The 13,964-nt window shown below is 42.7% G+C and overlaps 1 protein-coding gene across 5 annotated transcripts in view; it reads left to right on the top strand.

The window, feature by feature from the left end:
- Nucleotides 1-13,964, top strand: part of LOC119850826 (sodium channel protein type 5 subunit alpha-like) — a 320,846-nt gene that overhangs the window by 227,816 nt on the left and 79,066 nt on the right. For 3 of the 5 annotated variants that reach the window (XM_043509702.1, XM_043509703.1, XM_043509705.1), the window contains one exon: nt 12,523-12,693. The exons of 1 other annotated variant lie outside the window; for it this stretch is intronic. In XM_043509702.1, the coding sequence (XP_043365637.1) occupies nt 12,523-12,693 (171 nt within the window). The remainder of the gene's footprint in view (nt 1-12,522; nt 12,694-13,964) is intronic. One more of the 5 variants, XM_043509706.1, reaches the window with a different exon arrangement.

Raw genomic sequence — 13,964 nt, 5'->3', positions numbered from 1 at the left:
CCTATACAGAAATGCAAGAAGCCTGGAAAACAAGCAGGGAGAACTGGAAGTCCAGGCACAGTCAAGGAATTATGATGTGATTGGAATAACGGAGACTTGGTAGGATAAGTCACATGACTGGAGTACTATCATGGATGGATATAAACTGTTCAGAAAGGACAGGCAGGGCAAAAAAAATGGGGGAGTTGCATTGTATGGAAGAGAACAGTACGACTGCTCAGAGCTCCAGAAAAACCTGAGAGTCTCTGGATTAAGTTTAGAAGTGTGAACAACAAGGGTGATATCATGGTGGGTGTCTGCTATAGACCACTGGACCAGGGGGATGAGGTGGACGAGGCTTTCTTCCGGCAACTAACGGCAGTTACTAGATCGCAGGCCCTGGTTCTCATGGGAGATTTCAATCACCCAGATATCTGCTGGGAGAGTAATACAGTGGTGCACAGACAATCCAAGAAGTTTTTGGAAAGTGTAGGGGACAATTTCCAGGTGCAAGTGCTAGAGGAACCAACTAGGGGCAGAGCTCTTCTTGACCTGCTGCTCACAAACCAGGAAGAATTAGTAGGGGAAGGAAAACTGGAGGGAAACCTGGGAGGCAGTGACCATGAGATGGTCGAGTTCAGGATCCTGACAAAAGGAAGAAAGGAGAGCAGCAGAATACGGACCCTGGACTTCAGAAAAGCAGTCTTTGACTCCCTGAGGGAATTGATGGGCAGGATCCCCTGGGAGAATAACATGAGGGGGAAAGAAGTCCAGGAGAGCTGGCTGTATTTAAAAGAATCCTTATTGAAGTTACAGGAACAAACCATCCCAAGATGTAGAAAGAATAGTAAGTATGGCAGGCGACCAGCTTGGCTTAACAGTGAAATCCTTGCTGATCTAAAACACAAAAAAGAAGCTTACAAGAAGTGGAAGATTGGACAAATGACCAGGGAGGAGTATAAACATCTTGCTCAGGCATGCAGGAGTGAAATCAGGAAGGCCAAATCACACTTGGAGTTGCAGCTAGCAAGAGACGTTAAGAGTAACAAGAAGGGTTTCTTTAGGTATGTTAGCAAGAAGAAAGTCAAGGAAAGTGTGGGCCCCTTATTAAATGAGGGAGGCAACCTAGTGACACAGGATATGGAAAAAGCTAATGTACTCGATGCTTTTTTTGCCTCTGCCTTCACGAACAAGATCAGCTCCCAGACTACTGCATTGGGCAGCACAGCATGGGGAGGAGGCAACCAGCCCCCTGTGGAGAAAGAAGTGGTTTGGGACTATTTAGAAAAGCTGGATGAGCACATGTCCATGGGACTGGATGTGCTGCATCCGAGAGTGCTAAAAGAGTTGGCGGATGTCATTGCCATTGTCTTTGAATTGACAATGGCCAATAAATGGCAATGACTTTGAAAACTCATGGCGATTGCGGGAGGTCCCAAATGACTGGAAAAAGGCTAATGTAGTGCCCATCTTTAAAAAAAGGGAAGGAGGAGGATCCAGGGAGCTACAGGCCAGTCAGCCTCACCTCAATCCCTGGAAAAATCATGGAGCAGGTCCTCAAGGAATCAATTCTGAAGCACTTAGATGAGAGGAAAGTGACTAGGAACAGTCAGCATGGATTCACCAAGGGCAAGTCATGCCTGACTAATCTAATTCTATGATGAGATAACTGGCTCTGTGGATGAGGGGAAAGCAGTGGATGTGTTATTCCTTGACTTTAGCAAAACTTTTGATACAGTCTCCCACAGTATTCTTGCCAGCAAGTTAAAGAAGTATGGGCTGGATGAATGGACGATAAGGTGGATAGAAAGCTGGCTAGATCATCGGGCTCAATGGGTAGTGATCAGTGGCTCCATGTCTAGTTGGCAGGCAGTATCAAGCAGAGTGCTCCAAGGGTCGGTCCTGGGGCCGGTTTTGTTCAATATCTTCATTAATGATCTGGAGGACTGCACCGTCAGCAAGTTTGCAGATGACACTGTGAGGAGTGGTAGATACACTGGAGGGTAGGGATAGGATCTAGAGGGACCTAGACAAATTAGAGGATTGGGCCAAAAGAATCTGTTGAGGTTCAACAAAGACAAGTGCAGAGTCCTGCACTTAGGACAGAAGAATTACATGCACCACTACAGACTAGGGACCGAATGGCTGGGCAGCAGTTCTGCAGAAAAGGATCTAGGGGTTACAGTAGATGAGAAGCTGGATATGAGTCAACAGTGTGCCCTTGTTGCCAAGAAGGCTAACGGCATTTTGGGCTGTATAAGTAGGGGCATTGCCAGCAGATCGAGGGATTTGATCGTTCCCCTCTATTCGACATTGATGAGGCCTCATCTGGAGTACTGTGTCCAGTTTTGGTCCCCACACTACAAGAAGGATGTGGAAAAATTGGAACGCATCCAGGAGAGGGCAACAAGAATGATTAGGGGACTGGAACACATGACTTATGAGGAGAGGCTGAGGGTATGTTTAGTCTGCGGAAGAGAAGAATTGGGAGAATTTGATAGCTGCTTTCAACTATCTGAAAGGGGGTTCCATAGAGGATGGATCCAGACTGTTCTCAGTGGTCGCAGATGACAGAACAAGGAGTAATAGTCTCAAGTTGCAGTGGGGGAGGTTTAGGTTGGATATTAGGAAAAACTTTTTCACTAGGAGGATGGTGAAACACTGGAATACATTATCTAGGGAGGTGGTGGAATCTCCTTTCTTTGCGGTTTTTAAGGTCAGGCTTGACAAAGCCCTGGCTGGGATGATTTAGTTGGAGATTGGTCCTTCTTTGAGCAGGGGTTGGACTAGATGACCTCCTGAGGTCCCTTCCAACCCTAATATTCTATGATTCATTTGGGCAAGTGCTCAGATCTTGGACTGCATGTCAGTCACGGTCTATGGGTTCCATTTCCTAGTATCCATAGCTCCCTCCCCCCCAAACAAAATGCTGCCCCGAAATGAGCATTTCTCAGTTTCTCCCTTTGGAAAAGAACGCACTGCAACTCAACATTTTTGGTCCAGTTACAAAATGACTTGCTTCCCAGGCCCAGATATATGTGTGCGTGTATGCATGAGAGAGAGAGAGTTTGAAATTGTCATGTCTGATAATAAATCCAAAATATCTAAATTGAACTAAAAGCCAGTCAGATGTTTTGTCGTTATTAGATGTAATAGCACGAGGCATTCTTGATGATGACAGAAATATTAAAGCCTTAACTGACTGAAAAGTCTGTAGTTATTTCAGTCACTCTCTTAAAGCACATTGTATTTCTAGGTGAACTTTAGAAGTACAACAATCTTCCAGAACTGAAACTTACATTGGAGGAGCCCATTTGTTTGCATTCCCCATATTATATTGTGGAGAGATCCCAATTACCGAAAGAAATATAAAGTGTCTAGTGATTAAACATCAGGATGCAATTTAGCAAAAGGTATTAGTTTGAACTTCGAACAATGAACACTTATGAAACACTTTCGCTGCCTATTTAAGCCTTTTGAATTGATAACAGGAGAAATTAACTTTGGCAGTATATTCCTTTGCCAAGTTCTCCTACTCAGACTAATTTTAAAACTGAACTCTTAGATGAATGAAACTATTTGATTATGGACAATGTGCTGCTGGGTGTGGAAAATGATCTTAGACCAACTAAGACTGAGCTATTAGAATTAATACTCTCTACTTTTCCAGGTCAGAGTTCAAACTCTTTAAACATTCTGGATTAATCTGAGATAGAGCATTGCAAAAGTGTTCTATTTACTTTCCTGAGGGAAGGCATTTGGCAAAGGATCCATATCTTGTGCAGTTATTTCAGCTGTGGCTGGGATGATAGGTACCCTCAGAAGTTTTAGATATGATCTTCTCCAATATCCAAAAACTGAAAAACAATAGGATAGATTCTCAGCTGGACTGACTTCAGCAGAACTAAGACAATTTACATCAGCTGAGGATCTGACCAGCTTTAACTGCATTGATGTTTAAGGGCCAGATTCTTATACTCTGGCTCATGCTGACTACTCATGGAGTAAGGTACTGTTCAGTATGAGTAAGTGTATCACACTCTAGCTACAAATATGTGAATTGCCCAGTGACATTCAGGAAAAAAAATTGTTTAGAGATGACTTAGTGACCAGATTCTGCCCTCCAATACATGCACCCATGTAGTCAATGGGCCAACTTCTGCCCTTAGCTACACTGGTGTAAATCCAGAGTAAGGACTTAATTGACTTCAGCGGAGTTACTCCAGACACACACCAGTACAACAGAACACTATTGGGTGTCCTGTGCATATTACCTGAGGTCAGAATTTGACCCACTGACTTTACAGATGAGTATTAATTGTGTGCTACGTAACATGCCTACATTTGGAGCTCACCAGCACAGCTCAAAGCTGGTATCTGAGCTGCTTCTTCTGCATCATTTAGCGATATGCTTATCTGTTTCTTTTTATAAACTATGTTCCAGCTAAAGTTGTGCATGATGTCATCTTTTTAAAAACCAGATCACATAGAATATATGACCAGCAGTTTCTAATTATGAGTAAATTGTTCCTACTTCCTTTGGGACAGATTGTGTCTGGCCTTTGCACAGATGAACAATGGGGAGAGTGGTATATAAGAATTGTTGAACTAGATTAGATTAGTGCTCCATCTACTCTGGTTCCCTTCTCACCAAAAGTCCCCAGTACCAGATGTTTCAGAGGAAGATACAAGAAACTTTTCAGTGACAGTTATGGGATATCCTGTCCTCAGGGAAAGTTTCCTCATAACCCTGAATCATGAGAGATTATATCACTTCCAAAGCTCTTTCTTATTTTTTAATATTTTATTAATATGACTCGGGATACCCTTGTTCTCTCTCTCTCTCTCTCTCTCTCTCTCTCTCTCTCTCTCTCTCTGGGGGTGTGTGTGTCTAATCCATTTTTAAAATCCTGCTGAACTTGACCTCAAGATACCTTGTGGCAATGAGTTCCCACTAACCCAGACTAATTTTGGGTTGTGTAAAAAGTATTTACTTTTATCCACTTTGAATTTGCCACCTCTTAATTTCATTTCATTTCTCCATATTCTTGCAGTGAAACACAGAGAACTGAAGTTCCCAACCTACCTTCCCTAGACCATTCCTTATTTGCTATATTTCCTCCCTCCTTGCTTAGCCCACAGAACAGGCAGGCACAATTACAGTCCAGAGGCTCATTAAAGCACTGGGACTACTCCTTCTATGCTCCCACAAAGGCACTGAGACCATCAGAAGGGGTAGGGAGGAAGCAGATCCATGGAATCGCAGTGGGAGTAAACTGCATCACAGAGGGCATAAGCTGGCCCACATACATGGGTGTGTCAGTGAGCGAGCCTCCCCTCTGTGCTAGTTTCAGAGTGGCAGCCGTGTTAGTCTGTATCAGCAAAAAGAATGAAGAGTACGTGTGGCACCTTAGAGACTAACACATTTATTTGGGCATAAGCTTTCGTGGGCTAAAGCCCACTTCTTCAGTTGCATGCAGTGGAAAATACAATAGGAAGATATATTTATACAGAGAACATGAAAAAACTGGTGTTGCCATACCAACTCTAACGAGACTAATCAATTAAGATGGGCTATTATCAGCAGGAGGGGGAAAAAAACTTTTGTAGTGATAATCAGGATGGCCCATTTCAGTTGACAAGAAGGTGTGAGTAACAGTAGGGGAAAATTAGCATGGGGAAATAGTTTTTACCCTCTGTGCTGGTGAGCTCCAGAAGGTGGCATAATACGCCCCAAGGCAGTACTGTGCCTCAAAGCACCATGGCACCCCCAAGCTTTAACTGTTTGTTTGTGGTGTGGGAGTGAACTTGTTCCCCTGACCGCAAGATGCGCTGTCTTGGGGTAGCCCTTGTGTGTGCAGGTGCATAGTTATTCAAATGGAGTGATGGATTGGATAGTATGTGAGGGAGAAGTAGGAAACCCTTCGATAACACCTGGGCAACTTAAATTTCTACCTTTTGGTTTTTTTTGTTTTTTTTTTTTTGTTTTGTTTTTTTTTTACAATAGTTTCCTTGTGGTCCATGCTGAATGAGTCACTCAAACCTATTTACGGATACATTCCTTCTCCCAGGACCTCATTGTTCATTGCCCAGGCAGTGCTTTCCTTTGCCATTTTCATGTCCTCTCTCTGTGACAGCCTTTGGCCTCCTTTACTATACATGTGTTTATGGTTTAGCCCTACACTGCTACGAGCCTGAGCCAGAACTTCATCTATTCTTGCTCAATGTACGGTATATACAGTTATCTGTCTGATGAAGGATACGTTTGAACAAACACAATGGAGAGTGATTACTCTCTCTGTGCATTACGGTTCCCCTGGGTATGATATAATTGCTGGCTTTATTCTGCTTTTTCATATAATTTGGGAGTAGCAGCCCTGCTTTACTGATGTGATTCTTCAAGTGTGGTTGGGACAGCACTCTTATGTATATAATTAAAACCAAGAGCTTACTACCAACCCTCCTTTCCTCTTATCAGTCATACTGATCCATATGTGTTTGGTGCTGGCCGTAATGAACATCTATTGGTAGGATCTCTGGTTCATGGTTATTTATTTCTCTCCTTTTTTAACCCACATTTTTGTAGGCTCTTTTAAAAAGTGAATTTAGCCATTCTGAAAGGTGCTTGTCTGACAGCTCTCCAGAGTGCAGTCTTCTATTTACTGGACCTCAACAACAGCTACATATAGGACGCAATGCAAACTTCCTTACACAGCCGCAGAAACCTGCACTGCTTTACTTATCCCCACAGCTAAGAGTTAGATAGATAGTAGTTTGGTTTTCATTATCATTTAATTCTTGGCCTTTCTGATGAGGAAGGGTGCCCAATTACTGGGTGCAAATTGTTGCAAAGGAATGGTGCCAATCATGATATCCATAGCTGTCCACTTGGAACAGGGCAGACATCTCCACTATTTCATATAGCCCTGTAAACAACCATGATATAATACCTATATTTGATCACTGTTGAACTGGGCCAGTACAATGAAGCCTGCATGTTCCATTATCGGTGTTTCTAGCTATTCAGTCCCTCCTATTATTAAATTTTACACATTCAAAGGCTGACTATTTGGAGGCCTTGCAGGTTAAAATGACCTGCCAATCATTAAATAATTAATTACTGGCATGCTGACTTGTGTTCCTCCAGCAAAAAAGTGATGTCATATCAGCCATCCTGCATTGGCTAAAGTTGTGATGTCATTATTGGCAGTATCCTCTTCCAACAGTAATGACATGACCATTTGACAACTTCTTACAATTATCTGGGTCTTTCAATTCTTGACCATCTCAAGGGGTGCTGTGCATTCCTGAAATGCCAGCACAAACCCCATACTCTATATAAATCCCACTTAAGCTCTCAAAATAGGTCTTCAGTTAGACTTAAATGTATATAGGCCTTATGCTGGCCCTTTGCACCGGGGTAAATTTCACCCTCAGTGCAAAGGGCTAGATTAGCACTCTGTAATGTGTTCTGAGTAAAGGGAATTTTGTAGTTGCCCTGATCCAGGAGAGTCACAAATCAGTCCCTGTTTCTACCTTGTTCCACTGGGGAAATAAGCTGAGCCAACCCTTTTCCTGGTCCAGTTTACATGCCTCTCCATGTCAGCTCAGCAGTGCTGGCCTGCAAGTTGTGGGGGGGGGTGTGCGTGCATGTGCACAGAAGGTTGTATCTACTTGTCACCCCTGTCCACCCACCTGCTTGGGAAAGGGAGTAGCCACCTGGTATCATCTGGGAATAGCCACCTGGGACTAGCCTGGTCAGAGTAGTCAGGGAGCATGAGCATAGCCAGAGTCATGATCAGACCAGCAGTGAGTGACCTACTGAAAATCAGTTTTAGTAGCTCACCTCTGAAAAATATGACATGGAATTGTTTGTCTTTCTAACTTTGTGTGCACAGGATAGAAACCTTATATTTCCATTGGGAAGGAATAAAATGAGTCCTTGATGGTGACTACTATTTGTTTTGTTTTGCCAGCAGTGAGTCTTTTTACAGAGGCCAGGAATTAGCACTAACCCCCACTTTGAGTCTGTGAAAATTAACCACTTTCACTTCTACACATGTGCATTCCAGAGTCAGGTGCAATGATGGTTCCTCCGTATTTATTTGTGTCAGCAACAGGCAGCTGGATCCAGACACAAATGAACTTTGGACACCCCCCCACTCCCCCAGATTACACTACAGTTTCAACATAAAACCATTGTTTCTGTTTTTCTAGTGTTTTAATCAGCTACAAGCATATCGGCTTGGTTTCATTCTAGTCAGTGGTTTAATTGTAAATAAAACATAATGGTTCACTTCTTGTTATATAGGGACCAAAGACCTAAAACCAGGACTAGAAGTGAGAACAGAAACCAAAGATTTTGAGATGTGCATATCACTGGTTTAAACTCAGATCTTTAAAGGTGAAGGGGTTGATCCATGCGCCTGCATCTCTTAACCCTCCATTAGGGTTACCAGATATCCGGTTTTTGAGTGGAATGCCTACTCAAAAAGGGACCTTGGCAGCTCCAGTCGACGCTGCCGACTGGGTCGTTAAAAGTCTGGTTGACGGTGCAGCAGAGGCCTGGGACAAGGCCAGGCTCCCTGCCTGCACTAGCTCTGCGATGCTCCCGGAAGTGGCCACCAGGTCCTCCCTGCAGCCCCTAGGTGCATGGGCGGCTGGGGAGGCTCTGTGTGTTGCCCCCTCCTCTAGTGCCGTCTTTGCAGCTCCAATTGGCCAGGAACCGTGATCAATGGGAGCGGTGCCTGCGAGCGTGAGGGCAGTGCACAGAGCCTCCCTGGCAGCCCATATGCCTAGGAGCTGCAGGGACTTGGCAACTGCTTCCTGATAGCCGCGGTAAGTGCCGCCAGGACTCCACACCTCAACACCCTGCCCCAGCCCTGAGCACCCTCTTACACCCCAAACTCCTATCCCCGGCCCCAGCCCAGAGCCCACATCTGCAGCCAGAGCCCTCACTGCCCCCCACACACCCAACCCTGTGCCCCAGCCCAGAGTCCTCTCCTGTTCCCCAAACCCCTCATCCCCAGTCCCACCTCAGAACCCAAACCCCGCTACGCACCCCACCCACCTTTTTCAGCCTGGAGCCCTGTCCCCCACCCCAAACCCCTCATCCCTGGCCCCACCCCAGAGCCCGCACTCCCAGCCAGAGCCCTTATACCCTTCCTGCACCCCAAACCCCTGCCCCAACCTGGTGAAAGTGAGTGAGGGTGTGGAAGAGCGAGTGACAGAGGAAGGGGGGATGGAGCGAGCGGGGCCGAAGCCTTGGAGAAAGGATGGGGCAGGGGGCGGGGCAGAGGTGTTCGGTTTTTTGCCATTAAAAAGTTGGCAACCCTACCCTCCATCTTTATGCATGAAAGCATGGTGCTAGCCCATTCGGGGCCTTGAGCAGGAATATTTTGGGGCTTCCCCTATCACATATAATAAAAAGCGAATAGCGGTTCCCCTTGAGCTGCTCGGGACCATAAGCAATTGTTAAATTTTCTTATGCTTAGCTTCGGCCCTGCATGAAGGTTTTTGTGTTGCTTTATGTTTTCATGTTATAAATGAATAAAACAACTGAATCGATAAATATTAACACAACACATATTGCTGTGGCAGCTCAGCACTTGACACAAAAAATTAAAAGCAAATTACATAAACCACACAGTGGGGAGCTTTACTGGAGATAAATCGACTGCCACTCATGCCAGAAGAACAGATTGTCTAGAAACAAAACAAAACTAAAAACAGTCCCACGTTGAACTAAATAAAATAAATACACCTTGGTCGCTCTTTGGAACCAATGATGAAGCTTTGATGACCCGGCAATGTGTACTGGAAATGGGGGAGGTCATGCCAAATGAAAATGGGTTTACCAGGGACGGCATCAGTTACTTGCAATACTTGAAGCTCACATCATCCCCTGATACTCAGAATGGGATTGCCAGCTATCCCCAGATTCATGGGACAGGCTGTTAATTCCACAGGTCTTCCTCTCAAGTGTAGCTTTCAGAACAAAACAAAAAGTGCATTGTAAAGATGTTCCATCCTGATGCAGTATCACAGCACAATGGAATTTTGTCCCTATGGGACAGCTTTGGCACTACACAATAACATCATCACTAGTAACTGACATCACATCATCACATGTCGTGAATGTCGTGGACAGGAGGGGATTGAGTTTGAAGTTCTTAAAGACTAATCTCATGGGAAGAGTCCCTAGATCTTGATGCCAGCCCTGCCAGTTAGTAAATAGTGAAAAATTTTTGATTGACTTTATCTTAGCTATGCAAGATAATAATTACTTGACAATTATAATGTTCTTCAGATCAACAGAGTCAGACAGTTTGTTGTCAGACACTTCACAATTTCTCATGTCTACGGGTGCATAATCTTTAATATACAAATGAATTTGAGATGTCACCCAGATTACACTAAACTTTCAACATGAAACAATTTTTTCTGTTATTCTAGTGTTATAACCTATACTCTACCATTAAGATTACTTGGTGCTAAGTTGCATGCACATTGCATTAAAAAACCTTTTGTGGCTGAGTGCCTTACTTGTGTACAGTGTGCTTTGCATATTAGCTGCTCCCCTGTGTATTTTACTGTTTTTAAAGATATACTTTTAGGTATGTAATTTTCCGACTAAGACAAAACTGTAATCCAGTGATTAGGGAGCACTCTTTGGCCTGTGTGTACTGGTGCTGAGCTGTGCCTGGCAATTTTATGTAGTATATTCTTAAGCACAGGGTACAGATTTGGTCATGCATAATTTAATTTATTAAAGTTAAAATATACATTAGACCTCATGCCCTCTGAAGGAGGAAACCAGTAATTTAATTTAAAATTAATTTGCTATGAAAGCAGAAAGACACTTGAAAGGACCGGTATAAACTTGACATTCTGAGAACATTTGTATGAGAAGCAATTTTCTTAACCAACCACTCTCTTTTTCTCCAGTGTTATTTCAGACAGTCATAGTTTGAATAAGAGATTTTTCTCCTCACACTTCTTCAGCTGCCTCCTGCAGTGAGGTAGCTGTAGAATCAAGGAAGGTGGGGTATGACTTGGGGGGAGGGAGGGGACAGAGAAACTTGTTTAAAACATTATTGTTAAAATCCAGTTACACTTGTAATTTTTTTCTCAGCATGAAAGTAACTCTTTAAGTATTTCAGCACAAGTATTTGAAATTATCTTGAGCTTTATTAATATTTTAGTAGCAGTGGCACTAATGACATGAGGTATGGTAATACTTTGTTAAGCTATTGGAGTTACAGGCTAGATTCTCAGATGGTGTAAATCAATGAAGCTATGCTGATTTATACACATCTAGCCTTACAAATTTAGGGACCAATCCTACAAACACCACCTGGCATAATTCTTAGTACTCTGAGTAATATAGAATTCATAGTAATCATCACACCTGCTAATAAGTGTCAGAATTTAATGCACTACTTGTAGTAGTAATCACTATGCCAAGTAGTAACTGTTGGCAGAATATGGCATTCAGTTTCATTCAGAATTGGGGCTATGATTAAGTAGTCCATCCTGGTCAGCAAAGCATCTGAGTGTGTGTGTAACTTTAAGCATGTGGTTAAGTCCCATTGATTTTACTGGGCTCCAGAATGTACTTAAATGTTTTGCTGAATAGGGGTAGACTTAAGCATGTGTTTAAATTTGTTCATGAATTGGGGCCTGTGTAGAAACAATGATAACGGAAAGCTGGCCATAATGGGAGAAGGTTATGCTTCTACATCATCTGCTTTAAGATTGTTTTATCTTTTTCGATGTTCTGTGGGTTTCCTTCTTCTTAAATTTGTATCTTTCCTTCTTTTCATGTGGTTTTCTTTCCACCCTTAAGTACAGACGTGTATTGTATTGTAAAATATTGCATGCTTACCTACTTTCAGTGCTTACACTAAGGCTGTCTAGCACTTTTGTCAGTAAAACTTTTCTTAGTCAAGGGTGTGAAAAACACACCCCTGACCAACATAAGTTTTACCAAGGAAAGCGCCGGTGTGGACAGCACTATGCCCACATAGCTACTGCCACTTGTTGGGGGTTATTTTAATTATGCCGACAGGAGAGCTCTCCCCCATCTTCATAGAGTGGTTACATGGGACCTTACAGTGTCGCAGCTGCAGCAGTAGAGATGTGCCCTTATAAGGTCTGTAGTGTAGACATAACTTAAGTACTGCTGCCTGATTTTGTATCACTTAAAGCATCTCTTTGTGTTCTTTTCGGTCACTGGAGATAAATTCTCTCACAAAAAATAGAGACTGAAAATGGACAAGATTGCAGGACAATTCCTCCCTCTAACAACAATGCCAGAGAAGAAGGCTGCCCCCACCTTTTTTTTTTTACAGCAAAGCATCATAACATATACAATTGCTAAACCTCAAAAGTTACAGCATAAGCATGTGTAATCTTGTTGCTTGCCATTTTGCCTTCAAGTGTCATCCCTCAGGGAGTATAGTTCTAGCTGAGGAGTTCTGCTTAAGAAATAAGCATGCTACCAAAGAACAAGAAAATAAATATATCTAGGATTATCTCCAGCAGGAAAAACAGCTGCAACTAAAGGGACAGAAATGCAAAAGCCCAGGAGTCCGGAGTCAGACCTCTGAGATTTGTGAAGAGTTAAGTGAGTTGTACGTGGATAAACAATTGAAGGCTGAGCTGTCACCACCACCACCACCACCACCACCACTACTAGTAGGGCAAAAAGAGGTAACAGAAACAACTTTCCTACCTGATATTGCATGCAATCAGCAGACCAAGATAATAGTGCATGCGATAGAGATTAAAGTGGGTTTATTTGGTTTGAAAAAACAAAGAACCTCTCCAATGGCAAGGAAGAAATAATAGGTAATAGCTTTGGTAGCCTTGATAAAGGAGCAGAGGTTCTTTATAAAAACACTGAAGAACTTGGAAAATGCATTAAAAATAAAAATATTTGCAACTGGTATCCAAGTGGTATCAAAACATGCAACCATAGAAGAAACTGTAATGTTACCATCTGTGGCTTTAGGATCTGAGGTGCATGCTGTTCCCTTCTGAAAACTGACTATGTAAACAAAGAGCTGTTTCTTGGATGCAGTCAGAGGCATGTCTGCTGATTTCATTGGATTAAAATAAGTTTTTGTTCCTTTTAGCACTGCAGAGCCAACACACAGCTATGACAATTTAAGCACCTAGCGCACAAATAATAAATAGTAATCCCTGGTGTAATTCAGTTGGTGTCAGCCAAAGTATGGGTTTCCAACTGCCTCTCAGACTTCTCTGGGAGATATGCATATTATTTCATGAGTTTGGTAGCATTACTGTGGTATTGCATGAAGTCTGACAGTCAATAGCAGAACAAAAATACTGACAAATTGTTTCAATACACGAGGTGACACCAGTGCTTTTAAAGTCCAAATATGCTGATTACCCATTTGCTTTTTTCCATATGAATTTAACATCTGATATAATAGTTAGGTCGATTGGTGTTGTGTTCTTTTTGAAATCTGGAATTCCATGTTTTGAGAGGTATTATTTTTGTAGTTCTAAAGTTGTTTGAAAGTAGGGACCGCTAGAGTTCCGTGGGAACTGAACTGGAAGAAGGGAAAGAACGCTGTTGAAAAACACATAATTTTAAGGTCCATGCTTGCAAAAAGTGACTATTCCCCACCCCCAACATAAAATACTTATAGAGTCTGAACCTAGCAAAGGTCAGAGGGAGGGATTTCTGTGGTTTTCCAGGAAGCATGGAACATTCGCTGAGCCAGTTCATTCTTTCTATACACATTGATTCCTACTTGTAATATTGTGACTAGAAAATTCACTAGTCATAAAAACATTTAAATTAGAGATATTTACACTGTTTAGTTAGAATAATTCTCATCTTTTCATTTGAATCCCCATCCCCAGATTAAAAGGGCCCTGAATTTAAAAAGAAGGAGACTCAGAAACAATTGATATTCTAGACTGAGGGAAAAAATACATTCTAAAGGATGTAG

Source organism: Dermochelys coriacea, chromosome 2 (genome assembly GCF_009764565.3).
Source record: "Dermochelys coriacea isolate rDerCor1 chromosome 2, rDerCor1.pri.v4, whole genome shotgun sequence".
NCBI classification, from domain to species: Eukaryota; Metazoa; Chordata; order Testudines; family Dermochelyidae; genus Dermochelys; species Dermochelys coriacea.
Note: the sequence above shows the minus strand (reverse complement) of the source record. Positions and strands in the feature narration are given on the sequence as shown.